Source organism: Peromyscus maniculatus, chromosome 3, assembly GCF_049852395.1.
Source record: "Peromyscus maniculatus bairdii isolate BWxNUB_F1_BW_parent chromosome 3, HU_Pman_BW_mat_3.1, whole genome shotgun sequence".
NCBI classification, from domain to species: Eukaryota; Metazoa; Chordata; class Mammalia; order Rodentia; family Cricetidae; genus Peromyscus; species Peromyscus maniculatus.
Genome location: NC_134854.1, coordinates 77614563 through 77642416, shown reverse-complemented (window position 1 = coordinate 77642416; position 27854 = coordinate 77614563). Strand labels below are relative to the sequence as shown.

General features: G+C 41.9%; 1 protein-coding gene across 2 annotated transcripts in view; it reads right to left on the bottom strand.

The window, feature by feature from the left end:
• Nucleotides 1-767: 767 nt before the first annotated feature.
• Nucleotides 768-27854, bottom strand: part of Plekha8 (pleckstrin homology domain containing A8) — a 53814-nt gene continuing 26727 nt past the window's right edge. Inside the window, exons 7-14 of one of the 2 annotated variants that reach the window (XR_013049865.1) lie at nt 26698-26855; nt 24708-24864; nt 24353-24438; nt 21864-21922; nt 20878-20967; nt 20217-20287; nt 12088-12149; nt 768-6004 (exon numbers count right to left, since the gene is read on the bottom strand). Coding sequence is in view for 1 of the 2 variants with exons in the window: in XM_076566836.1 (XP_076422951.1) it covers nt 5807-6004; nt 12088-12149; nt 20217-20287; nt 20837-20967; nt 21864-21922; nt 24353-24438; nt 24708-24864; nt 26698-26855 (922 nt within the window). In the remaining variant the exon portion in view is untranslated. Of the gene's footprint in view, nt 6005-12087; nt 12150-20216; nt 20288-20836; nt 20968-21863; nt 21923-24352; nt 24439-24707; nt 24865-26697; nt 26856-27854 lie in introns of both variants that reach the window. The other variant, XM_076566836.1, reaches the window with a different exon arrangement.

Below are 27854 nucleotides of genomic sequence, written 5' to 3'. Positions count from 1 at the left end.
CAACTTGTGTCCTCAGTCACCAGGGCCAACGTGAACATCACCGTTCCAAAGGCTCCCTTCTGTCACCCTGGAATGATGACAGTGGTCGATTCTGGTGTGTGGTGTTACTCTCAGAATGGGTCCAGGGTATCTCATCTGCTGTACTTGCATGAGTGTAAGAACAACTGAAGTATCAACTCTCATTCCCCTCCCTTACATCTGAAGTAAGCACTGTCTCTTCTCTCTGCTTGATGAACACTAATTTTGCTTCTCTGGAGTTCTAGGGTTCTTTTCTGAGGCAGACAAGGACCTGGCTTCATTGGAGTGGAGGTCTCTAAGGGAAGAACTTCCTAGGCTCTGGCAGCAGCACTGGGCTGTGACCTCACTGCTGCTCACAGCTCTGAAAACAAAGACAAGAACCACTTCTGAAAAGGGCTGGTCTTTCTAGAACGCCCAGGTTACCAATGCAGATGCCACTACTCTGGCTGATGCTGGAGGTCTTAAGAGCTTTGTGAAGATCCCGGAGCTGGGAGTCCTGGGTTCGTAGCCTGTCTCCAGTCTTCATCAGCTGTGGGAATTAGGCAGAAGGCCTCCCAGTCTGCCTCAGTTCTCCCAATTGTAACTTGAAGGTAACTAGAGTATCTATCTTACAGTTAGTAGGAGAAAATGTGTTAATATTTGTCAAGGACTTAGAATGATGACTAGCATGGCATGGGTGTTTCATAAATACGTATTTTTGGCATATAAAATTAAGCAAAACTCATACAATACCTTTGAAAAACACTTAATAAAATACTCTAAAAATATGTTTATTGTAATTAATGAATATAAAAATCTGACAGATGTTTTCAAACATTCTCCAAAGGAAGTAAAACCCTCCCCTGCCCCACTTCCCATGAAATACAGAATAACAACTTGGACAGAGAAGCAGACAAATTTGCACACAATATTTTCACTCAATAATTGGTCCTAAAAGGCTCCAATACATTCCAAGTAAAAGTCCATTAAATTAAGAAGCCACAAGTTGACATTTTTATAGTTTAACTTGCTTCCTATAGCATTGTGATGTTCATTCAAAATACTGAGAGATGAGGGGGTTGACACAGGATTCTGTGACAGGTACTGAGAGCATATGGCTCTACAAAACTACAAACATTCATGAGGATACAGACTGTGGAATTAAACATTAACGTAGAAAGGAATCCGAGAAAATCTATGTATAGTTTAGCCTTTGGCATCTGGTATAACATGTTTCTTCTTCATAGAGACACCACTCTGTTCAATTTATTATCCAGAATAAATTTCTCTGAACACATTTCTCACCTAACACAGATTGTCCACAGCCAATTTCACATGAGGTAGTTGGGCTGTTGAATGACATTCTAGTGAAATTCTCATGACACACGGGAATCATACATTACCCGTGCCATGTAGCTGGCTCATCTGCTGTCTAGATCACCCTTCTCTTCACCGACTCCACCTACACCTGTGGACACACACATGGGGTTCTGTGTGGATGAGATCAGCTGTGTAATGAGGTCATCCATGCCAGGAATGATGGAACCACCCCCCACAGGGTGAGGGGACCACCCCACTCAGGGGTATGCATAACATAAGGTGAGGAGGATACTGACCACAGTTTAAATACATGAGACATTTCAAACAAGTAGGATATTATGCCCCCACAGCTTGGCTAGAAACACTTTTCACTCTGAAAAAGTGACTCAAGGATTTACAATTTACAAGAAAGAATTTCAGAAGAAAACCTTGCACTACAGAGTAGTGGCCTTTTTTCCTTTCCATTAAAGGCTATATATAGACAATGGAGAAGAGAGATCAATGCATGCATCATCTGTACCAGAGGCATCACCAGTGACTGGCTGATCATGTCCTAGATTACTTGAATGCAACTGCGCAGCAATAAATCATGTAAATGGTCTGCAGGACAGGGCTGGACTGGGAGCATTCACAGGGGAGGGCCAGGGAGCAGTGAAGGACCCTCAATAATATTATACATCTCTAACCTTGTTAAGGAAAAAGTCTTCAAATGCCATCAGGCAGCTATCGGATATTGATGTTGTTATGGGAAACCCCTGAGTAAGCAATTGCAGGTTACAAAGGATCACATAGAAGTAGAACACATTTCTCCATACAGCACTCCATGTATACTTCTGGGGTCTGCTGCACACAAGCACGTAGACTGCAGTGTCACAAAGCATCTCAGGTCTGGATCTCTACGGCCAAACACGTTAGATTGCTGAAGTGAGGGATGGCTCATCACAGACTGTAGTTAGTTAGAAATTCTACATCTGGAAACCTTCTATTTTAAAAATGTTTAGTAGTGAAATGAAACATGAGGGTGGAGATTTGAACTGTTGTAAACCCATGACTACATCAGAAGCAGTGGTTTGAATCGATGACTCAAAACACAACACAATGGGACCCTGTGCCTATAGGACATAGGGGTCTAGCAGGAAATAGACAAAAAAAAATTGTTCTCCAGAAAGTCTCCAAAATGCCTTATATTTTGTATTGCTCAAAACCCTCTCACTTCTCTGTTGCTTTATCTGAAATCTCTCCATACACACGACCTTTAAAATTGTACTGGTTTTCTTTAGAAAAAACTTCTTCAGCTGTTCTCCCTTTAACAAAATGCACTGAATTTACCAATCTCACCACACACTCCTCTTACCTAAAAACACGACTCTGCAGGTAGAAAGTTGAACACATTAACTGTACACGGAACAAAGGCAGAGGTGTGCACTTTCCCTGTGGCATTCAGCTCTCCCACTGTGACCTTCCCCCACCTTACAGCTACAAATGTGAACACGGCTTCTGCCCTCAGCTCTGGCAGTTCAAGTAGAGAGGTAACAGATCCTGGGCCAGGTGGGCGGCTGCTGCTGCTGCTGGAGAAGAGGAAACAGGGGCTAGGAGCGGGAATCCCTGCGGCAAGCTTAAGGGGGGGGGGCGGGAGGGAGGGGTAGGTCACTGCTAGCAATGCTCAGTAACAGAAGGAAAAAGTCCCAAGGCTGAAAGAGGGGGTAGAGATGATGTTCCCCACTAGGGAAGTGACACTGGGGGATGCGTCCATGCTCAGAATGACTGGGACATAGTAACAAGCCACTACATCCCCAGAGCACCCTTCTGGCTCCCTTCTAGGCTGTGTCAAGGGCTGCCATGGAAATTACCCCTGCCTCAGTTATAAGCTGGTTTCCACCCTCAGAGGTGCCACACCTCCAAGTTAGTATCTTTCAGTAGGTTTTAGTTATAATCAGATGTTTTCAAAAGACAAAAGGCTTGTCACAATTGAAAAGCCTTTGTTCGGTTCGACACATGCACACTGATGCCAGCCATGTGGAGCTGAGCTTCATGGGGTGGGGGTGGGGCAGTGCTCTGTAAGGGTCAGACAATGCTCCTCATTCAATGCTGCTGGTGTCTAGGGAGACACGTTTCCTATTCTTCAGATTCTCCCTTCAAGTTAGGCTAGGAAAATAATCCCAAACTGTTGTTAGCAATGAAGACCAGGTGAGCATTGTCACCAAACACACCAGTTCTTCACCTGTTGGGATGAGAGTGGCTTAGGGGTGCCAGAGCTCTTAGAAGGGCTCCTGGGAGCACTTTCAGGATCTTTTTTTTTATTACTCCTTTCTTAGAAAGTAACTGAAAATCAGAAAAACAAACAAACAAACAAAACCCCTAGCTTTAACTAAAGTGAGAAGCAACCAACAACTACTAATCTAGGTGGAATGAATCTACAAACTCTGCCCTGCAAGGCAGCTTTCCTTTTGTGTACACTTAGAGCCTCAGTGCAGACCGAGGTGTTCTCAGAGTGCCCTGCCCCTGGGCTCTAGAGACCACAGAGGCACCCACAGCTGCTTAGGGCAGCCATGCATAGCATCAATTTCCTGGTAGCACAGTCCACTGATGTCACACCCACTCTCGGAGACAAGCAGACTAGCTACCTTTTCTTTTTCTGGTTTTAAGAGGCTATGCCAAAGGCAGGAGGTCTAAATTGTGCCCTAGCCTGTCCCTCAGATTTCCACTAGCCAAGGAAGAACATCCATATGAAGTTCTTGTGGGAGCTAAGAGCACACTGTCAGTAATTTCAGCCTCTTCCTCCTGTTAGTTTACTTTCTAGAACTTCTCATATAGGCAAAATGCTTGCTTCACTTGAATTTTTTTTCCTTAAAAATTTTAAGAGGCAAGGTCTTGCTATGTTGCCCAGGTTTTCCTCCACACCCTGGGCCCAAGTGATACTTCTGCCTCATACTCCTCAACAGCTGGGATTACCTGCACCGCTGTGGCCAGCTCTACTGCTTCATTAATCTGAGTAAATGCCCACTTGCTTGAAGACAGACAAAAGACAAAACCAGTACCTCTCCCTGCACGAATTCTCTGCAGAGCCCTAGTGTATGCAGCCGCAGCCGCAGCCGCAGCCACAGCCTCAGCATGCCGCCACTCCCTTCACCTGTGCCTGGCAAGGGCTCCCTTCCTCTGGGGACTGCGTATGCTTGAACATCCTTCCTTGTTACTAGGAGGAAGCCGCCTCTCCTGGGGAAGGCACACATGGCTTCTCCCCTATGCACCCTCCTGGTCCATTCCTGGGAGACACGGGCCCCTTGTCCCTCTTTATAGAGATGCCACAAGCAATGCCACACAGGCTGCTGGTCTACTCACCCTCTACTTAATTATTTGACCTGAATGATGGCCCTCTTTCTCCTGGGGTAGGGGATGGATCATTTGGTTCTTGCAGAAGAATGGGAATTCTGAAAACTAGAATCAATTGGGTAGCTCTTCAACCTTGTGTACTTGAGTATTGCCTGGGAAGGTCATCAACCAGAAAATTCCTGTTTCACCTCCAGAGGGGGTTCTTCAGGTAAGTTCTAGGACTCTGTTCTTTCAAACAGCACATCATATGACTTCAATACAGGGGTCATCTAGATCACATTTAAAGCCACCTGGCTTTTTTGCTGAAGAGTTCATAAAGCTAGGCCAAAAATAAATAAATAAAAATAAAATAAAATCAAGAGAAACAAGATACTCCATGAACATGAGTAGACCTTCCTATTATAAGCAGCAATCCTCTATAATGTCACTGTTTTGTTATGGTGTCCAATTCAGATAGCATACAGGAAATGTATTGTCAAAGAGTAGCACTCGTTACCCCAACAACTTCCCTACCCTTCTCTTCTGTTCTCAAGCACAGGGTGAGGTCATCTCCTGGAGCCACTGTCCCACCTGACAACAGGCACGGCAGTCCTTGTTAGCATTTTCCCACAACCATCAAAATCTCTTCCCTACACTGCCCCTCTCATCAGCAGAGGCACAGAGAAGGGACCCACTCGGGACAGTCTAGAAATAACAAACCGTTACACAGCAAGTCTCTGACAAAGGAGCTTACACTCCCTCCAATGCTCAGTCAATTTCTAAGCTATTTTAAACACTGGCTTTGTATTCTAGTCCTGCATACTGCTTGGATTTGGGTGGTCCATTACAACTAATAACTGAAACAGAACAATATAAAATGTGATCCCAACAAATTCATTTGCCAATTTTGCTCTTATTACTTGCTATTCAAGTCTGTGACAGCTATGATTTGGTTTCCAGTAGGCCTGTTGAACTGAATATTTAGCACCTTGATTTTTAAAAACACCAAACACATATGCATTAACACAATTCTATAAAAGCACTAGGTCTTGCTTCCTCCTGTCTATCTCCCCAGGAAAGGAGTTGGAGAGCATCAAAGCTGTTGCTGAAATTAACTAGGGCAACACAACACTTTAGCAAACTTTATTCCCTGAAGTTAGGAGGTGCTGTCCTGTAGCTGTCACACCACCTCATCAGACTCCAGCCCGTGGATCTCATATAAAGTGTCCAGTATGGCCAGCTGCTTTTCCATAGCAGGGAGGTAAAGGCTCAGGTCCCTCTGCATCCCAGTACTGAAAGCTTCTTTATGGTGGTCACCTTCTTTTATGGTTAGCGCAGCCACAAAATCTTCATAGGATGGTGCTGCCCTCAGTGCTAACTGCAAAAGAATTACCTGTGAGCATCTGCAACACAACTGTCACTTGCATATTTACACACACACACACACACACACACACACACACACACACACACACACACACACACACGGTAGGCATGGAAAGGAGGGAGGGAGGAGAGGAGGACTGAGGAAAGCAAGGGTAAACAAATATGAATGCCCTTCTAATTCATAATTCACAGATTGCCTAAAATCATGGTCTAAGCACCAAATCTTCAAGTCTAGAACAGGTAGGGGTCTACTTGGGCCAACTTAATGATGAACAATGCCATGACTCCTCACAATCAGTATGCACATCTGTCTGTGAGCATGCGCATACTGTCTGTCTAGCCTTCCAGGACACTTTATTTTATTAGTATCTCACTTGCATGCACACTTCATTTGTCTTCTTATCTCCTATTATTTCTCAATATGGATACTATTTCCTAGGACTCTTTGTATATTTTCTAATAAAGAAGGGAACTTGTAATGGTAAGAATGATGGTTAACGTGACAGGAGACCAACTTGACATGTCTTTAAGAGAGTTTCTAGATTGGCTGACTGAGGTAGGAAGACCCACACCATAAATGTGGGTGGCATTATCACCTGGACTGGAGTCCCCAATGGGAAAAAGAAGAAAGGAGCCAAACAGCAACTTGCATCTCTCTTACTTCTTGACTGGATGCAATGGGACCAACTGTCTCACGCTCCAGGGTATGGGACTAGATTCTCAAAATCTAAGCCCAAATAAACTATTTCTTAAACTGCTTTTGTTGGATATTTTGTTGCATTGATGCTAAAAGTAATGAATACAAAAACTGATACCAGGAGTGGGGTTGTTACTTGATGAAACTGACCTCCTGTTTCTTAGACCCTTGGAACTGGTTTGAGGAAATAATGCAGAAGAGTTTGGAACTTCAGACTAGAAAAGCTTTAGGATGTTGTAAGCAGAGCTTGGTGGACTGTTCTGGTGGGTATTTGGAAGATGAGTATACCAACAGGAATGTGGACAGTGGAGGTCCAGGTGATGCAGTTTCAGAGGGAAATAAGAACTCTACTGGGAACTGGACTAGAGGCCATTCACATTATATTCTGTCAAATCATCTGGCTGCATTCTACCTGTGCTCAGACTCCGAGTGAGGCTGAACTCAAAGGCAATGGGATAATCTCATAGGCAGAGGAAATATCAGATAGGATTGTTTGATGGTTTGAAAGAAAATGGCCCCAAAGGGAGTGACACTATTAGGAGGTATGGCTTTGTTGGAATAGGTGTGGTCTTGTTGGAGGAAGTGTGTCACTGTGGAGACGGGCTTTGAGGTCTTCTTTGCTCAAGCTTCACTCAGTGTGACACTCAGTTCACTTCTTGTTGCCTTTGGATCAAGATGTAGAATTCTCCAACACCATGTCTGTCTGCACACCGCCATGCTCCCTGAATGATGATAATGGACTAAATCTCTGAAACTGTAAGTTGCCACCTCAGTTAAATGTTTTCCTTTATAAGAGTGGTCATGGTGTCTCTAGAAACCTTAACTAAGACAGAAGTTGGTACCAGGGTCTAGATATTGCTGAGATAGGTTTGACCATGCTTTTGTTTGGAGGAATTTGGACTTTGGTACTTTGGGTTAGGAAAGCAGTGGAATGCTTGAAGCACTGCTTAATGGGCCACAGCAGTAGGAAAATGGAAGCCGGTGGTGCTAAGAGTTATTTGAATGGGAGGGGGTGCGGAGGGGGGAGGAGAGCTTGCTCAAGAGGTTTCAGAAAAGAATTTTAGTATGCTGCCTAGAGATCATTATTGTGATATTTTGGTGAGGAAAATGGTTACCTTTTGCCTTTGTCTGAAAAGTCTGCCTGAGGCTAAAGTGAAGCAATTTGGATTAATTCTATCAGCAGAGGAACTCTCAAAGCAGCCTAGTATTGACTCTGTTGTGTGGTTATTACTGGTCACTCTTACACAGATTTATAATGAGGAGCAAGAAAATATAAAAATTGAGGAGAAAAGGAGCACTAGGAAGTGGAATAGAGCTAAATTCTGTGGTCAAGGAGATAAACAGATTAAGAAATGGAATAAAGGGAGTGGTAACCTCAGGGAAAGATCCTACCCAGCTAAGTTTCCAATTTGTGAAAAAGAATTAAAGAAAATCTTAGAAGCTGGTGGTGGTGGTGCACTCCTGTAATGCCAATCTCGGGAGGCAGAGGCAGGTAGATCTCTGTGAGTTTGAGGCTAGTCTGGTCTACAGAGCTAGTTCCAGGACAGACAGAGTTGCCAAGAAACCCTGTCTTTAAAAAAACAAACAAACAATCAAACAAAAAGAAAAAAAAAAGAGAGAAAAGCTTAGAGCCAGATGTGGTGTAGCATGCCTTTAATCCCAGTTTTCCTTTATAAGAGTTGCCATGGTCATGGTGTCTCTTCACAGTAAAAGAAACCCTAACTAAGACAGATGGCATCCAGGCTGTGGCATGCTCTGGTCCATCTTGTATAAATACAAATTCACTTGAAAAGAGATGCTGAATTGAGAACATCACCAAAGAGGTTTCTTGGTAAACAACTACCACCCTAGAGAAGTGTTTCCCCATGGTCAGCCTGTAAGGCACATGGAGGCCCATACAACTGGGTACTGGGAGGCCAGGTCACATCTTGCTGCTGACAGCAAAACTTGAAAATACTGTCCTTGTGTTACAGGCTTTACAGCCATGACAGACTCAAGAGTGAGGGAATCATGTAGGCTTGACTGAGATTACAGATGGCCTCTGAGGCCAAGCTATATGAGGCAAGATTGGATTCTTTCTAGAAGGCTCTGAGAGATCACTCATAATGCTGCAAATGTGGCACCCAGTTGCAATGGAGAACTCAGGATCTTGGAGATGCCAGGACCGTGAGATAGATATCCACTGAGGAAATGGAGACATGGATTAGAGGTGGCCGAGGAAAGGTTCCATGTGCTGCAGGTAGCAGAGCTGCAGGAGCAGGGCAGCCAAGCGCTTTGGAGTGCAATGAGTCCATCATGATCCCTAGATGCTCCATTTGGAGCTTCAGAATTAGGGTTTTCTCCGCTGGGATTTGGTCTCACTTTGGTTTGACTTTCCCATGTTATGCCCCAACTCCTCTCTCCTGCAATTGAATGTTGACTCTGTGCCCTACTTTGTATGTTAGAAGAATGTAGCTTGATTTTTTTTTTTTTATTTTACAGAGGCTAAAAGTTAAAGAGAGTGCCTGGGTCTCATAAGAGACTTTTGAGCAACTCTGGAATTGTTAAAGAAAACAACATGAAGACTTTTGAAGTTGGACTGAATGCATTCTGTGATGAGATGGCCATGAGCCTATAGTAAAAAGGGTAGACTTCTGATGACAATAGTGTTAACCTGACAGCATGCAGAATCACTAAGGGGACAATCTTGTGAGCCCATCTGTGAGTGAGTTTCAAAGTGGGTCAGTTAAGGTTGGAGAGACCCACTCTCACTGTGAGAGGCACTACTCCATGGACTGGGGCCTGCCTAAATGAAAAGAGCAGGCAGTAGACTTCCCCTCTCTGCTTCCTGACTCTGGAAGCAGTGTGACCAGCTGCTCAAGCTCCTGCTGGTGTGGCCTCTGGGCCACGATGGTACCCTCAAGCTGTGAGCCTGAACAAGCTTTCCTTCCTTATTGCTTTTGTTGGGTGTGCTGTTGGAGGAACAGTAACTAATACAGAGGTAATGTTTGCTTCTAGACTGATATTTTAATCATCATTTGTAGGAACCATGCAGTCTCTATCTCTATCTTGGATAAACACGGTCAGTCTCAGAACTCTGGGGCCAGGACTGGAACCTAGGCTCCTTCTGTGCTTCTCACAGCTTGTCTCTTCTCGGTGGACAACTTCCCAGGTTCTCTCTCCACCTCTTGATACAGTCTGGCTAGCCTGGATATTCCCAGCTTGCCAAATCCCCTTTCTGAATTTCCCTAGGCTTGGCCCTCCTGAGACAGCAGAGGATCTACAATGGTTCCCCTTATATTTTGAAAGCCTTTGAGAATCTTTCCTCCCCATTTGTGAAGCAAGAGTGGCTAGTATCACTGAATCTCAGGTTTTTTCATATACTTATGTGAAGAATTTAAGCCAAGTGTTTAACTTCCTAGAACCTCACTTTCCTCAACCACAGAAGGTAGCTGAACTTTTTTTCTTATTTTAAAGATTAAGATTATATAAAATTGTTTCACCCAAAGCCTGGCACATAATTAACATTCAGAAGATATAAGTATATTCAGAAGATACTGTTAAGTATAAAGGAGAGACACGGAAAAAGGAAAACAAGGTAGTTATTCAAAACACAATGTAGAAAATCTCCCGGAACTAAAGGGCAGGCCCTGCAATTCAAATGATGGAAAACAGAGGAAAGTTTATCGTGGAATTTGAGAGTGGAAAGAGAAAGAAAGACTACAGAGCTATTGACGGCAGGTCCAGTTGATAGAGAGTGGGATGGGGAGTACACTGAATGTTCTCATGGTGAGAGCAGAGGCTGGAGATGACAGCTGAGGCCTTCAGAATTCCTAAGGAAACAACTGCTAGTCTAGAGCCAGACCAGCACTCGAGGAAATAGAGGCAGGGCCAATGCTAAGTTCAGCTCTCCAATCTGGCTGAAGAGGAAAACAAGAAGGTCAAGTGACAGCTGGGTATCAGCAAGCTGGTGGCAGAAGCTTGGCTGGTGATTGTTCAGACTTGACATGTTTGAGGATTAGAGCTCACCATTTGGTTGGTAAATCAGTTAGACTCCAGGAATGGAAAGATGTTTGCTCTGAACCACCAAGACTGGCTAGTTGGCATACTAGAAAATGCAATCAGCCTTCCCAAGTATGGACGGTTTGAGGAGTCACTGTGAGGCTTCAAGGCCAGGGAAGCTCTAGACTTGACTCATCTACAGTCAAGGCTGTCAGCAGCTACAGATGGGCTATCTCCCTGTGTGTCAGGTCTCTGTCTACAGCAGGGAAAACAAGAGCTATCTCTGTGTTAGGAGAGTAGTAACTTCATGTCTCTCAAACACTGAAAACAATGTTTAGTGCATGGTGAGTACTCTAAACTGTAAGCTGTTTATATAATGCTTGGTATTTGATAGGCAACTCAGCAATCTAGTTTAGGGAAGTAAGATTTTAGTATAATGTGTGAGTAGATTCTGTGCTGCTCATATGAACAAACTCACAAATTATGGGGCCTATTATGCAGCCACTAAAAATAGAAATTTTTTCTCAGACTCTCGTGGTATTAAAATGGTTATAACAAGGGCTGGTGTAATAGTGCCTATTTAGCCTGTGAGACTGAGGGCTTGATCCTTAGCACCACAAACAACATAAGTCACCACAGAATCTATTAAGTATGGATAAAGACTACAGAATTATACTATAGCTAAATGTAAAAAATAAGAATTTATATAATTAATTATATACATTCCATAAACATGTGGGTATATGTCTAAGTAGAACTATATATTTAAAGAAATATATAAACTAGATAAGTATTTAAAAGATTAAATAAAAATGTATTTTTAAAAAGCTAAGAAGGTAAAACAAAGTGCCAGGAAGAAGAAATGGCAGGAACCAGGTGAACACACATAGAAGTGTCTAGTATCTTCACTGTGATAACAACTGTTTAAGGAGGGATCACTAGCCTTGCCTAGTGACATGTACCCACAGAGTTAATATTTGAAGATAAAAACAACAACAAAAACGAACTAAGAGCTGAGAATGAACAGGGCTGACAGAATGGGCAACAAAGAGAGTTGTTGGCTGGAACTCAGAGCTGGACTCATCTCTCCTTGGTGGTATCTGAAATCACAGCCTACATCCAGCTCTCTCTGCATGGCTGCCCAGTTTCTTATTTCATGCCCCCACCCCCAAGACGGCCACTTCAGAGGCACAACTCTAAAGTCACTGAAACGCTCTCATCCATAAGTCTTCACTAGTCTTTGTGAGTATTGCTATTTTCTATTGCTGACATTTCCACATTCCAAAGGCCTATAAACATAAATGAACTAGCAATTTTTGTCTCTAAAACTAAAGCAAGCATGTAAACAAAACACACCTTCCCGATCACACAAACTTTAGAGGACAGGAATGACTTACCGCAAAAACCCCTCGAACTACCCAGCCATGGTGTTGCCGTAATGTTTTGCCGTATGCGTTATCTTGAAAAGAAAGAGATTTTGTGAGGTATGAATGGTAAGATGCTGGTGTGATTTGCATAATACACTATTTAATGTATGCGTACTACAAATCTAATTCCAAGATTTTACACACCCAGTGTTACAAACGAAAGGAGTGCAGACAGACTTCCCCCTTCCCTTCTACCTCTTCCCCTTTTCTTTCATTCAAGAAATATAGGCATTTTCACCTATATTGGGTCACTGTATCTGAACTTCAGTTTATTATCATAGTGGGAAAGTTTCATATATAAAGCAGTAAGTAGGGAGAAAAGGATATAGAAAATTATGACTAAATACAATTGGAATGATGCAATTAACTTAAAACACAGTTCTTTGAAATGTAGCCTAAGCCTGAGCCAGGCTTATATACCTCCTCTAATTACCATCTCTCCCTTAGGGAAATAATCTCTAAGTTCTTGCCAATTTTAATGTCTGTTCCTGAGACAGCAAACATTTGTCTTAATACCCTTTAGCCCTGGATATATAGTATAAAAGCCCAGAACCTCTAAAATGTTATGGAAAAGCCATGAGTAGTGTATACATCTACAGTTCCAGCCACTCGGTAGGCTAAGGCAGAAGAGTCATTTGAGCCAAAAAATTTGAGGTCAGTCTAAGCAACAGAGGGAGACTGTATTTCAAAACAAAACAGAACATCCCACAAAACAAAACAAAGTAAAACAAAATGTCTAGACAAGATTGGCCTGAAGGTAGTTATAAAGTAAATATGGAGAACTGTTAATAAAGTTATTCACATGCTGTATTCTAAAGTTAACTGCCTATTATTTTGGTCCCAAGATATTTTAAAGTGAGATTTTAAAACTGGTATATAATAATTTTAATTTAAAAAGTCCAAGAGCAAAGGATGGCATTTTATGCAAGAGATACATTTTTGAAATATTGGGTAACTCAATATATAGAAATTTCAAAACTGATTTTCCATCATTTCCACAGAATAGATATATTCTCAGAAGACAATCTGAAGGCCACCATGCACTTTTCTTCATATGTTTGATCTATGTCTACACACTGTCTCCAGGAGCTTATGGCATTCTTGGGTTATTTGCACAGTGCCTCACAGGAGCAGCTTAACCTTTATCTCCATGTTTTGCCTGAGCACATCTGAGTTTTCTATTCCAAACCTATTTACTTTCCTGTGCTAATCCGGTGTTGGTGCAGGTACTGGACCACTTAGTGAAGGCTTAGGTGATACTGTGATAGGCTGAACAATCATGCTCTGCTCTGGCCAGAGCAGATGCACAGAAAACAGGTACCAGAACTACACGTATGAGCTCCTATGTGGGAAAGCAATGCAGTGCACAGGACACTGCACTCTCTTCTAAGTCCAGCACTGCCATGTGGCTGCAGCTTAGGTCTATAGCCTACTACAGCTTTGAAATTATGTAACTTTAGCCAACTTCTATTCCAATTTTTTGGATAAGGATTTATTAAAAACTTCAGTGTGTATTACCATTTTCACTTTGCATAATTTGAATTTGTACAAAATGTATTTCTATAAAAGAATACTTCAATATATGTTATAACATACTTTTATATATAAGATTTAAAATACAACAGATTCCCTTGGCTAGCTAGAGTTTGGAACAGGATGAGATGTCAGCATTAGTGTAGTAGTTCATGCAGAAGGGAAAGAAATCAAATGCAAATATGGAGAAATTCTTAGACACAGTTGAAAGGAGAGCCCAAGATTACATTTAATTTTTCCTCTTAGGCATACAGTCTGAGCAGGCCAGGACCTGGTTCAAGACACATATCCTCCGTGTAAGGCCAACACTTGGCTGACTCTGGGATGGCATGCGGGAAGTTTAGATGGTTCCTAGGGCTTTGGTGATGACGTCTTGAGAAAAGCAATGCTGACTCACACAGCACAGAGAGTGCAGCCCAGGCAGGCAGTGCCAGACACAGCCCTGAGGAAAACCAGTAAGACAGCTACCACCTTCTAACCCTTTCAGCTGTCTGAGGAGCCACCTGGACCAGAATTACTGGGGGAAGGTAGTGGGTCTCCTTGCTTTCCTGTGACCCTAATCCAGCCAGTGTATTAAATGTCATTATGAAAATCTGCTGTAGCCGGGTAGTAGTGATGCATGTCTTTAATACTAGTACTTAGGAGGCAGACAGATCTGTGATTTGAAGGCCATTCTGGTCTTCAAAGCAAGTTCCAAGACAGCCAGGACTGTTACACAGAGAAACCCTGTCTTGAAAAACCCAAATCTCTGAATATCTCTAGTAAAAGCTGTTTCATTTAACAAGACTTCAGTGTTGATCTACTATATTCCACTTGCAAAGCAGTGGATCTTCAGATGAGTTACACTCAGTCAACCCGCTGCTCTTAGAACTTGATGGATCCAGAAGGAGCTGGCCTTTTAACATACCATTATCATATCATATAATACATTTATATGACGGATGGTATTATAGTGCCAAAGGAAGAGACTAACGCAGTCTCGGTGCAGCAGCCAGGATTTTCAGGCATCTTGAAGGCTGGATAGGGTATACAGAAGGAGGGCGATGGCCACAGATGAGAAAGACTCATGGAATTGGGCCAACCTGTGCAACCAGGAGCAGTTCACTGGGACAGGAAAAGTTGGGATCAAATGGCAAAGATCTTTAAAGTATGGATTCTGTCGCCGGGCGGTGGTGGCGCACGCCTTTAATCCCAGCACTTGGGAGGCAGAGGCAGGCGGATCTCTGTGAGTTCGAGGCCAGCCTGGGCTACCAAGTGAGTTCCAGGAAAGGCGCAAAGCTACACAGAGAAACCCTGTCTCGAAAAACCAAAAAAAAAAAAAAAAAAAAAAAAAAAAAAGTATGGATTCTGAGTTACCTAGGGCTCAGTGGCAGTTGTGAAAACATTCACATATGTCCTCCCTGGTTTTATAGTATCTGACGGAGAAGAAACAGAACACTGCAGCATGCTGTGCACCCTGACACACGCGAACTCACACACAAATCGACCGTTTTTTAATGTGGGGCTTAAGATACACAACATTCCAGAGAAAAACTCTCCTCTGTAGCTAGAGTTTTCCTGGTCCTGCCTGGCCCATGGTCAGGACAAATCTCTCTCACCCACCAGTCCTGCAGCCACTCAGACCCAACCTTGCTTACAAACTGTATGGCCATGGCAGGCTTCTTGCTATCTAGTTCTTATATCTTAAATTAACCCATATCTATTAGTCTGTAAGTTGCCATGTGGCTCGTAGCTTACTGGTACCTTACATCTCACTTTTCATGGCAGTGGCTGGCAGCGTCTCTCTGCCTCAGCCTTCCACTTCCCAGAATTCTCTTCTCTGCTTGTCCCGCCTATACTTTCTGCCTGGCTATTGGCCAATCAGCATTTTATTTATACAGAGCGATAGCCACAGCACTCCTTTTCACAGAAAATGTCCCTACAGAGTATTATTTTGTGCAGCCAACAAACCCATCCTCATCTCAATTACATCTGTGACAGGGAACTAACAGAACGAGACTCACTTCCTTATAGTATACAGCAAACAGTGCTGTTCCGGTCCCAAGCCCTCAGCTACAAAGCACCTGGCTGAGCAAACTGCTCTGAAGTCAGTGTTCTATCAGCCTCGGAGTGCTCACATTTCCTGCATTGTGCCATTTAAACCACCATATCAAACAGTCTAGAAAGCCTTCTCCACGCCCTCCCTCTAAAGGGCAGGAAGTAGAGAAGACAAGATTACTGTGAGTCTAAAAGCATGAGCAGCTGGCCTAAGGACAAGGGAGCAGGTGTACCACATGCTACCTGTGTCTTCCCACCTGGCCCAGTCAGAGGAAGTGGTTGTTCCTCATGTCTACACCTTGATCTTGACAGTGAGTGTTCCTCCTGCAAGATGGGAGCCACATGCTATGAGGCAGAAGAGAAGATACATTTTTGGCTGGGTCCTCACAAAAGCTGAGGAAGATCACAGATGAAATTCAATATCAACAAATAAACTAAAAATGCATAAAAAAGTCAAAAGTTCTTAGCTGATTTCTAGGGCTGCAAGTATCTGTGTCATGTGAGGTTGAACTGAAATAAGATGAAGTCTAACCTGATCCAGTTTGGTTACACAGAGAAAGTTAAATAATGAGAAGCATTAGTCTTCACTGCAATTCTCTCTCATTATCATAAGGTGTGCTCTGTAATCTGGCAGTATTTAGTATTTTTTTTTTTTTTTTTTTGCCTCTAAAAGAAATAAATGAACCTGACACATAGTGGTACACAGCTCTAATCCCAGCACTTGGGAGGCAGTGGCAGGTGGATCTGAGTCTGAGGTCAGACTGGTCTACACAGTGAGCTCCAGGACAGCCAGGACTACAGAGAGACCCTGTCTCAAGAAACCAAAACTAAACCGAGAAAGACCGCTATGAATTCTTGTGAAGCTCTAGTGATGAAAACTATGTGAGCAAGCATCAATTCAGTAACCAAGGGCAGATACTGAACAAGCACCCAGACATGCCCCATGTCAACTTTGGACACTATCATGAGCAAACTTGTCATTAGGCAACCCTGCCAGTACAAGGCATGCTGGGAGTTCCAAAGGGCAGAACTTGATTCCTGCCCCTTCGTGCTTTCAGAATAATTAGTCAGGCTTTTATTTGATCTTAAATACCTGCTTCTGCATTCTCACTTAATTGTCCTTGTCTGGGATGGCCTTTCACATTAAATATATGACCTAGTATCCTTTAAACTTTTCTTCCTGTTCTGGCCCAGATCTTGGTTGACATTTATGGAGTTGTCATGAGGCATGGTGTGTGAATTTGCCTTCCTGCTGAGTTACAGTGCTGAGCAAGTAACATTTAGGACAATGGTGCTCGGAACCCCAGGGCAGCTTTTGCACTTCCACGGCCAAGGCAGATTTTTCAAAACCTTTTTATTGTGGCATCTACAAATGGCTCGGTCCTGGGACAGACCATTAACCCTATCAGCTGCGATCTGGCCCTCTGAGATGCCCCTGAGTGAGTGTCAGAAGACACTAACAGCACAGAACCACTGCTGAATGAGACCACCCAAGTGTTTCCCTCCCATTAACTCCAAGCTCAAGAGCAAAGGGTGCAGAGTAAGGCCTCAGGACTTCCTCCAAGTGTTGGGAATTATTCCACAGCTTAGTGTAAGAACACTCTCCTAGAATGTGTTTGATCCCTAGAACTGCCAGAAAAGAAAGCAAACAAAAACCTAGAAGCTACTGTTATGGCTATAGTTGGGTACTATTTAATAGTAGCTGTTATCAAGTAAGGCAGTTTTAGAATTGAAAGAAGCAAGCTAATTTGCTCCTATGCAGCATATAAATTGTATAATCTTTAAATTTTTATGCTATATTTGTGTGTTTATATATAACAACGTATGTGAGGGTTAGTGGACAACTTGTGAGAGTTCTACTATATGTGGGTTACAGGGATCAAAATCAGGTCACTGGACTTGGTGGCTCGTGCCTTTACTTGCTGAGCCATCTCACTGGACCCTGCACACATACACACTCTTATCTACATAACCACCGTAACTCAAGTCAGACATGATACCCCTTCCACTTACAGAGGCTATAATTTTAAATGAGACAAGCAAAGCCATTGTCCCAGAAGAAATCTGTATCAAGGAGCCTTTAAGGTGTGAACAACTTAATGTACATGGTCCTCTTAAGGCCATGTTTGCCATGGGTGAGCAAGCATGCATGGGGTGCCTAAGAACCTTAGCACGCACTGACAAACTAGAGCTCATAGAGTCTGGGTCTGTGACTGGCTTTTCTAAAGCCCTTCTGCTAAACACTGACTTTTATACTTCCAAAAGGGAATTCAAAGTGTGAATGCATTTGTGGAGAAGGGGTTCAGCAGGAGTGGAAAAGGATGACAGCAGCATACACAGAAAGGCAAAATACACCATAGGTATGAAATGGTCCAAGAATTAAAAATGAAATCATGTCTGTTTGCAGCCATGTCTGAAGGGGGAGGTGGCTAGGGTATTTTAGCTCCCCACAGTGAATGGCAGTGGAAACTACCGTTATTACAAAGACACCATTCAAGACCTTTGAAATAAGCCTGAATGTCAGATTGAAATATCGAATTCACAGCTCCCCTTTCTTTTCTAAGAACAGCACTGAAGGGAGAGTGGGGGAGGCAGAGCTAAGACTGGCTACGATCATTTTCAGTCGTACAGCAGCATCTGTCCTTCCAAGTTTCTCTTCAGAGTCAACATCTTCTGGGTCCTGTCTGCAACTCAAGTGAACGTTCCAGCCAGAGTGCTGGGGGATGTGCAGCTTGTGGGCGGAGTGCTTGCCTGGCATGTGTGAAGCCCTGGGTTTGAGTCCCCAGTCCCAGCACTGCATGAAACAAGAGTACTGATACAGACCTATAATCCCATCACTTGAGCTGGAGGCAAGAGGATCTGAAATCCAAGGGGATCCTCAGCAGCATATTGAGTTGGAGGCCACCCAGGGCTACATGAGACCCTGCCTCCAAACAAAGAAACATGGAAAGTTCCAACTAGAGGAGAAACAAATGCAGAATGGCATTGAAGGGCTGAACCTCAAGGTCAAAGCCCCCCTGTTCACAAGCAGAGCCCCGTGAGCATGGGGATCCATTTCTCCCAGTTGCAGCAAAGAGCACCATCAGCACTGTCCTGGCTCACGTGTTCGGCCTTCCAGGCACAGAGCATCATCTCTAACCCTTTCTCCAGTAAAGCACCCTTCCAGTAGGAAATTTCCACGCTAAGAAGCAGGTCTGAAGAGGAATTTTTGGTTTGGCATCTGAGATACATGAGCTCTCTACTTCTGATTTGGACAAATAAGCCCTACTTCTGGTAGGTTACCAATGTTGTGTGTGATGTGATGACTATGGGGTCTGACGCAAGTACTTTAATATCTCATAATCTTGGTTCTGCACTGAGTAACATGGCACTGACGGAGTTAAGTTGTGCCCATTTTTAAAGTGCTGCAGAATTGTCAGCCCAATTGTCACATGGCACACCAGCAGTTTCCAGCCAGGATAGATGGGCAAACCTTAAGGGGGCAGTGTCTCTCACAACTTGTACCAAGAGGAAAGATACCTCCTAGGAAAATGAAAAAAGTGCCACAGAGAATATTGTAACCCTCCCCAAAGGCACAGAATTAACTCACTTTTCTGTTTATAACCCTGGCTACTTAATACCTGACTTTGTGTCTCAACACTATAATTATCCAGGCTTTAGAATAACAAGAATTTCACTCCCTCCGCATATCCCAAGAGTTATGCTATGCTTGGTGTGTTGGCACATTCCTGTCATTCCAGCACCCGAGAGACTGAGGCATGGAATTATGTGTCTCCGTAACACCAAACCAAGCAAGCAAACAAAAAGACTCATGCAACAGAGTGAGAATTCAGCCATGTTATTATCAGTGCACTGTGAAGATGCTATGAAGTCTAGTTTGTCAAAAGCACTCGGATGGATGCCCCACCCCATAGCCCACCTATCAGCATTTACTTACTAAGAAGCACCTGATGTTAGTTACCGTGCTGTGATGGAAACCCAGGTCAATCTCCTCGCACAAAGGCCTTTCTTGCAATCTTGCTCTATCACTACAAAATGGACATGTGGAGGAGTGCAGGATGATAGCTGGCCCCTAGTCTCACTCCACGGCCAGCTCCTCAGGGTTCCCCTCCCACCTTCTTTCCTGCACCCGAACATGAACTTCTCTTCAAACACTGATTCCTGCCGACTCATTTAAGAAAACCTAACCTCATGATGAACTAGGGTGATAAACTGATTCTTACCAAGTCCAACCTGGAGGACATGGTCACTGCACAGGTACTTCCCTTTCCTCCCTTTATTCTGTTCTTATGAGACAGGGATTGAACCCAGAGCCTCACACATGCTAGGTAAATGCTCTACCATTAAGTCACATTCTCATAGGTTCCTTTTAAAGAAAGCATATAAGAAGCCATGAATAAAAATGAAATTAAAATAGAAAAGAAAATCAAACCCATGGAAGCAGAAATGTCCCCTCTGCTCTGCCCCCACCTCCAGGGCCTCCATCTCGTTTCATTGCAGATTATCAGAATATGATGAAGCACACTTACTCAGTGCTGTCTGGATATCTTTTTCCCCATTCTTCACTTCTGTCAAAAAGCCCTTTAAAAATTTGAGACCTCTAAAATGAAAGAGAGAAAAAATATTAGTTTCAAAGTTCAGATGGAAGATGCTAGCTTCTATTTAAGTGTCTCAAGCAAGGCAAGGGGCAGGCAGGATGGACAGAGGCCCTTTCTCATGGGCTTCCTATTAGAAAGCTCTGGACACCCACCTCATTCCCTCAGCATTCTTAAAGCAGTGTTTTCAAATTACAGTGCTATGGCTGTGGCTTTAGCATCAGCTAGAATTCATTAGAAACGAAAATTCTAGAACCCCACACCAGATTTAGGGCTCCAGAAACTTTGTTTGTGAGTTCAGTGTTTTCTCAGGCTTTGCCATTGAAATGGAAAGCCACTCAAAGAGAAACTCATTGGCTCGCCTGTCTATAATCCTGATCTTACACATACTTCCAATATTAACAATATTTGTCACTATCGAGCTGATGTTCTCTTCAGCAGACTTTCTGGAAGGTCTAACCTTTGGTTAGCTCTCACTCAAAGGCAACAGTGAGCTGGTACCATTTCAACTGAGCTGAACTGGAGCATGCCCTTGCTCCACTTGACGGCCTCACCTCTTCAGCCACAAGAGGGCTTCGGTCGCAGAGTTCCTAACCTGAGCTACATCAGCCTCCACCTCGTGCAGCACTATCTTCTGGAGGGTAGTAAACTCTTCCTTGTTGGTTATGTACTTCTGATTTACCTTCTGGAAGACAAAAACAAAAACCAGAACTATTGCCTACCATGAAAATGGTAACATTACCAGTAGTATCAGTATTCAAATCTATAAGCAAGAAGATTTCTAAGAAACCAAAGCTAGACTTTACTATCTTCCTTATGTTTTTAGGGTAAAGATTTTAAAAATTCCAAGAGTTCTATGAGGCTTTAACTAGCACCAAGAGCCAAAGGTTTTAAACAATGCTCCTGAGGTACCTGAACAATCACTTGCATGAGTGGCTCCATGTACCTTTCCACCTCTCCAAACATGCTGGGAAACTTCCACAGAACTTCCTCAACATATCATACCTAGCAGTGCAGACTGTACTTTATTTTTGAGACAGGGTCTCTCTACATAGCCCTGGCTATATTGGAAATCACTCTAAATCCAAGCTAGCCTTGAACTCTCAGAGATCCTCATACCTCTGCTACTCAAGTGCTAGGATTTGCATGCACCACCATGCCTGGTTTAAAAAGCGATTTTTAACCATAATGTTGGATGTAATATAAACAATCCTCACTTTTCTGAGAAGGAGGCTCAGACTTCCTATTGTTGATGGCTCCACAGATGCACCAGGAAGTTGGTCTTTTGAGTCCCAGACAAATAATAGCTATTGGCAGTGACAAGTTTTTTGAGAAATGTCCCTTGTTATTGTTTAACCCCAAAATGCATACAATCATTGCTGACCTGAGTGCCTCCCACTGATCCAGCCTACCCAAGGCTTGTCTCTATCACATATCAGGGCTACCCCAGCCACTCCTCTACTGAGAGTTCCCAGTGTGAATGATTTTTTCCCCTTTTTGATTTACTCTTGTCAAACACAGAAGGAATGAAAGCCACTCCTTTACAGACAAGTCTCCACAGAGACAAGCCAGTATATTCACCTTGATATTTCCAACAAGATCCATTTTCACAGGAGCAAACACTGTAGGACCGAGTTTGTCTGAAAGAAAGGATCAGACACATTTTTGAGCAAGTTTTTTTTTAATGTAGGAAACATTTATATATATTATTGCAATAGAAAATATTTGTACAGTAATAACACAGTTAGAAGATCTTTCCCCCAAGATTATTCTGACTTCTAAGTCATTTTCTAAACATAGGCTTTGGAACTGGACTTGTTGCCCAGCTTTTCTCTCATGCAGCTTTGAGATGAGTCACAGGAACGAGGTCCTATGTGGCACATCTGAGGAACATGCCTCATAAATTTAGAGCACCCATTTGAAGTCCTTTAGGTTGGCTGAGCACTTTCAATGTTGCACAGTCTAAACTGAAAGTCTAAATACACCATCAGATTTTAAAGATAGCACCAAGGAACAAAAAACACCTCATAAACGGCTCTCTGTAATGATGACAAGTCATGTTTCAGATATGTTTTGTTTCAAAAGATATATTAATTTTTATTTTGCTATTTTAATGTATCTTCTATAAACTTAAAGTTACATGTGGTTTGACTATACTAATTTTAATTTTCCTAGATCTAACTTTCTAATTTTAATTATTTATGTTTGCTAAACATAATCTTTACTTTTAAAGTATAATATAAAAGCAGCAAAGAAAAAATAATGAATTCCAAAAATTATCTAGCTGATCTTAAAAAAAAAAGGTTCAAAACAGCATAGCTAAAAACAACCCCAAATATGAAATAAAATACCATACTGAAGAGCAATAGTTTCACTGGCTAGAGCCAGAATAAGAAGAAAAAAAGGCAAAACAGAACACAAAGTAAGAGGTAGAAACACAGCAAAACAGTAGTGAATGTAAATATGTAAAAATATACTTCATTATAGGTAGTTACCAGAAAAACATAAATTTCAATAGCTGCAGAAAAAGCATTTTATAAAATTATCTGATTTCATGGCTATAAAAACAACTACTAGCATACAACAATGTATCTACATGTATTAATGCTACATATGTAAATAGTATCAAACCCATAAAACTCCAAAGTTTATTCCTAATGAAACACAAAGTTATACAAAGCATTGTTTAGAGAAAATAAACACAACCAAAGTGTGTGTGTATCCATTTATATGTTTTATATATCTATGTGTAGAGAAAACGTGTGTGTGTGTGAATATATATATGTATATATATATATCATACTCATGGACTAGAAGACATAATGTCATGTAAGACATTCATTTTCCTCAGACTGGCTTACAAATTCAATGCAGTTTTAATCAAATCCTTTAATATGTAATTTAAAACTAAAACTATACACACCTGTAAAGGACCTAGAATTGCCTCAACAATCATGAAAAGAAACAAAAGTGGAAGACTTACAATTTCTGATTTTGGGCTTTACATAATTAAGACACTAAGGAAATATAAACAAATCATGGGAACAGAAAAGAGACCCATTTTATAGGCCTACAGGTTCTGGAGCAGATGGCCAGAGCAACATGAGAGGATATTGGTGGCTGTTTTCTTGGCAAATGATTCCTAAATAGCTTGATTATGATTAAGAAAAAATGACCCTCAATCCTCACATCATGACACATATAAAAAGGAATTCCAACATGGATGACGGGCTGAGCAGATGGCTGTCCAGCCCTTGCCTTCACTCCCCAAGGCTGGGCATGGAGGCACATGCTGACTGTCTCAATACTGGTAGGGTCCCTGGGGAGGCAGATACAGGAAGCTCCTTGGGGCTCTTTGGCCAGGCAACCTAGCCTACATGTGTAGCTACAGACCAGGAAGAAATTCTGTCTCAAAAAATAACATGAGGGCTGGAGAGATGGCTCAGAGGTTAAGAGCACTGACTGCTTTTCCAGAGGTCCTGAGTTCAATTCCCAGCAACCACATGGTGGCTCATAACCATCTGTAATGAGATCTGGCGCCCTCTTCTGTATACATAATAAATACATAAATCTTAAAAAAAAAAACAAAAAACAAAAACCATGAGTGGCATAAGGAAGACCACTCAAGATTGTCCTCCAGCCTCCACATGACTGTATACCTATGCACACATGTATTTTAGCACACATGTGCAGATACACACACCATAAATGTATACATGTACACACACAAATTTTTTTTGAAAAAATTCTTTTGATTGGTAAGATATTTCCCCATAGCGGCGATAGGTTTGAAGGTCTGTTCCTGAACTACTTCCACTTTGCTTGTATGTATATTCTCTAGAAAGCAGAATTCCCTGTTTTCATTATACCACTCTAAGATCAATAACTTAATCAATTAGAATGGGATGGGAAAATATAAGAGTGTTTAAGTCACACAGTTTTCACTATGTGGAATGTGATGTCAAGAGCAAGCTAAGAAGATCAACTTACTGTACATATCATTTGAAATACCTATGATGGGAAAAACAGTCTAGAAACTAATGAATATAATGCAACTGTAGCTGTCTTACCTAGTACTGGAACCACTGCATAACAAGATGCCAAGAATGCTTCTGTGGGAATGCCACTGTCTTCCAGAAGTTCAATGTCACTAAAGCTGAACAATTTGGTGACATGGAGAACGGAAGATTAAAACCACATCAGAACTCTGCAGTTCAGAGATGTCACAAAAACACTTTTTTAGGGAAAACCACTTTGCCTGATTTCATGAGTAGCCCCAGACATTATTTTTCTATTATGAAACAATCCATTAACATAATTATTTGGAGATAATCCACTCTCATAATCCAAATATGCCACCACAACTGATTTCTCAAAAGGGAAACTGGAGTCTGATTGCCAGGGAGTTTAAAGGGCCTGGAATACCTGGCACTCATGGCACTAAAGAAAGTTGGGATAACTTCTTCGCTGTCTTCCCAGACGGATTCTGGTGAGCAAACTGAGTCTGATCCAGGCTGTGTCAGCTCACTGTCATGATTCCCCAGGTTTTTCTCTCCATCTTCCTTCAGTATCTCACCTTGGACTACAAAGTAAACAATGCCTATCACTAAGTTCTTATATATTTAGTATAAAAATTAACACATAATCAATTAGTAAAATTTCTAAAACATAGAACAGGAAATGTATGTACACACATGCATGCACATATGCACGCACGTATGTGCACCTGAAGAACAGATGTATATCTTGTTTTCAGTCATCAGTGCATAACCATTACTTCATTATTGTTCAGTACTCTTCAAAAACATGATCTATTGTTTATATATTTTGTGTATGTGTGTGGTCAGAGGACAACTTGGAGGAGTGGGTTCTCTCCTTCTACCATATGCATGCTAGGGAATCCAACCTGGATCATCAGGCTGAGGGGCAAGTGCCTTTACCCACTGAGGAATCTTGCTGGCTGGCCCCTGAAATGTGATTTTAAGGACCTCCTGGTATCAGTTATAGCAATTTGAGAGGCATTTAGTGGTTTCTAAGATCTTTCTCCTACAAATATAGACAGTATATTCTTTGTCTGTGGATTTGCCCACTTGCTAACATTTACTTGTGACTCCCAAATCAAGACTTGTGGTGCTTTTCAAGTAATCCTGAAAGCACAGGGTGGTACAAACTTAGGTGTCTGTCCTGCTTAAAATCTCAAACCACAAAAGCCTTTATTTACTGCCATGGTTTTGCATGCATGTGCCTTTTGTTACTAATTTTGTAATTTAAGAAGGCTCCAGGCAGTAATACTGTCTGGGGTGCAAAAATACAAGAAGTCTGAGATACATCTCCATGGAGAGAGTATGTGTGTGGACAAGCTTCATTTAAACATGAGTTACAGTTGATGCCTGATGCCTGCTCTGAGCTCAATGTTTATCTAGACCACATAGGTGTTTTCAAATAGAAAAGGGCATTAGAACAATGTTATTCATTGATTGGATAATCAAAACCACAGGGTTGTAGAAAGCAAACTACTCCCTTAGAGTACTCAGATTATTTGCTAATGAGTGTTTGGATGACTTTACACAGTATAAACATAACACATGAAAACTGTTATCATGTCATAAAGAACCCTGTTCAAAGGTTTCCCTTTAAATCTGACTGGTCTGTAACCATAGATTCCTACAGAAAATCTTTACTCAAGAGATCAGACTTTTAAGGGTTGTATGTTACTTTTCTTAGATCATTATCTAACAGCTTCTAGGATTAATACAATTAAAAAAAAAAGAAAAAAAAACTTGACTGGGCTAGAAAAATAAGAGAATCTTTTAAGACAGCCAGAGAAGAAATTAACTTAATTTGAGTTAAGTACTCAGACTTAAAATCATTTAGTAAGCACTTAACACACAACTACAAGTTCTAGTATAGTTAATCTGGCTGACATGAAGACAGAGCTTTGTGATTAGTGCCAGTGCCATTAGTAAATTTGAAAGGACATTATTCCCAACTACACATGTATTACCTGGAATTTGGCTTGATTAACTCACAGAAGTTTGGTAGTTGGTAAACTGTGACATCCTCAGGCTCTACTAGAAACCAGGAGATTGAAAAACTTAGCTGCTCTAATGTTACATATCAATTCTGACATTACAGTCTGGGTTCAAAAGACTGAGATATTGTGGGAAAGTCAGTGAACCATTTACACCCACCAAAACACAGCCATGAGCATCAGCGGCAAGAACTGGGTATTTCCTCTAGACAGTGTTGGATGGAGTAACAGAATGCTGTACAGTTATGTCACCTGCAGTAGCAAGCTCCCTTACATCAGCAGCACACTGTTTGGAGGCTAATCTGAATCGGTGCCCTCCTGTGTGTTAGGCAGACCCTAAATCTATTGTTCAATACAGCCTGCCAAGCTTTCTTTTGACATTACCTGTCACATTATCATCTGTGTTTTCTTCACTTGACATGCTGCAATCTACCTCTGTGGATTTCAAATACAAGGAACTCTTGGTTTTCATTAGAATTTCTTCATCACCATTTACTTCCATATTTAAAGATCCATTTTCACAGTTGTTCAATTCCATCTGCCTAAAACAAATGGTTTAAAAGAAATTGCTGTGATTTGCCATAGGTTGCCCAGATATTACTCTAAAGGATGGGAAGATCCACAATCACCAAACACTGATTAAAAACAGATTTCTTAAACTAAGCCAAACCTCTCAGTCTCCACAGACACCAAGGCAAGTACACTGTAATTCCTTCACTTAGGAGGTGGAGGTAAAAAGACTGCCATCATCCTACCCTATAGATTAAGACCCTCTTTTTAAATAGATAGATAGATAGATAGATAGATAGATAGATAGATAGATAGATAGATAGATAGATAGATAGAGGAGCCTTACTGGCTTTCCTGTACCATGTGACTCAATCCCCTTGCTTCCACTAGCATCAGGAAATGCTCAGGGCAGCTTTTTAGTGTGCAATAAGCTTTCTCCAGGTGCCACAGTTAACACTTAGTTGACATTCCTCAACTTCTCCCTGGGAGGTTTTCCTTATCACACTGGCTACTTAAACATGTTTGCTTAGCAGTTAACTGTCTGAAGCTCCAGCTGTGGCCAGCATAAACTTCTCCTGTCAGCAGGAGGATCACAGTGCATCTGAGGGACTGAGTACCCATCAGGGGAGCAGAAAAAGCTGTTTAACACTTAAGTGAACCAACTGATTCTGTTAAAGGGATGCAATATACTCAGTCAAATTAAAGCAGTAACAGGACAGCATCCAAGCCACATAATGATTCTAGCAAATCTAGAAAAAAAATATTTCAAATGCATACACAAACTCACAGTTCAAACTGTGGACATACATAGTGCTAAGGTCTCAAAAGAAATAGAAAGCGACAAAAATGTTTCTAGTAAAAATATCTGAAAAGGAAAAAATTAGCGACAACCACATTGAGGACTATCTTTGCAATAACAAATCAAAACACACACACACACATGCACATGCACACGAACACACCATATATCGACAGCATATAAAGGGATGAACTATTAACAATTTAAAAGGATTATTTGTACTATGTGAATT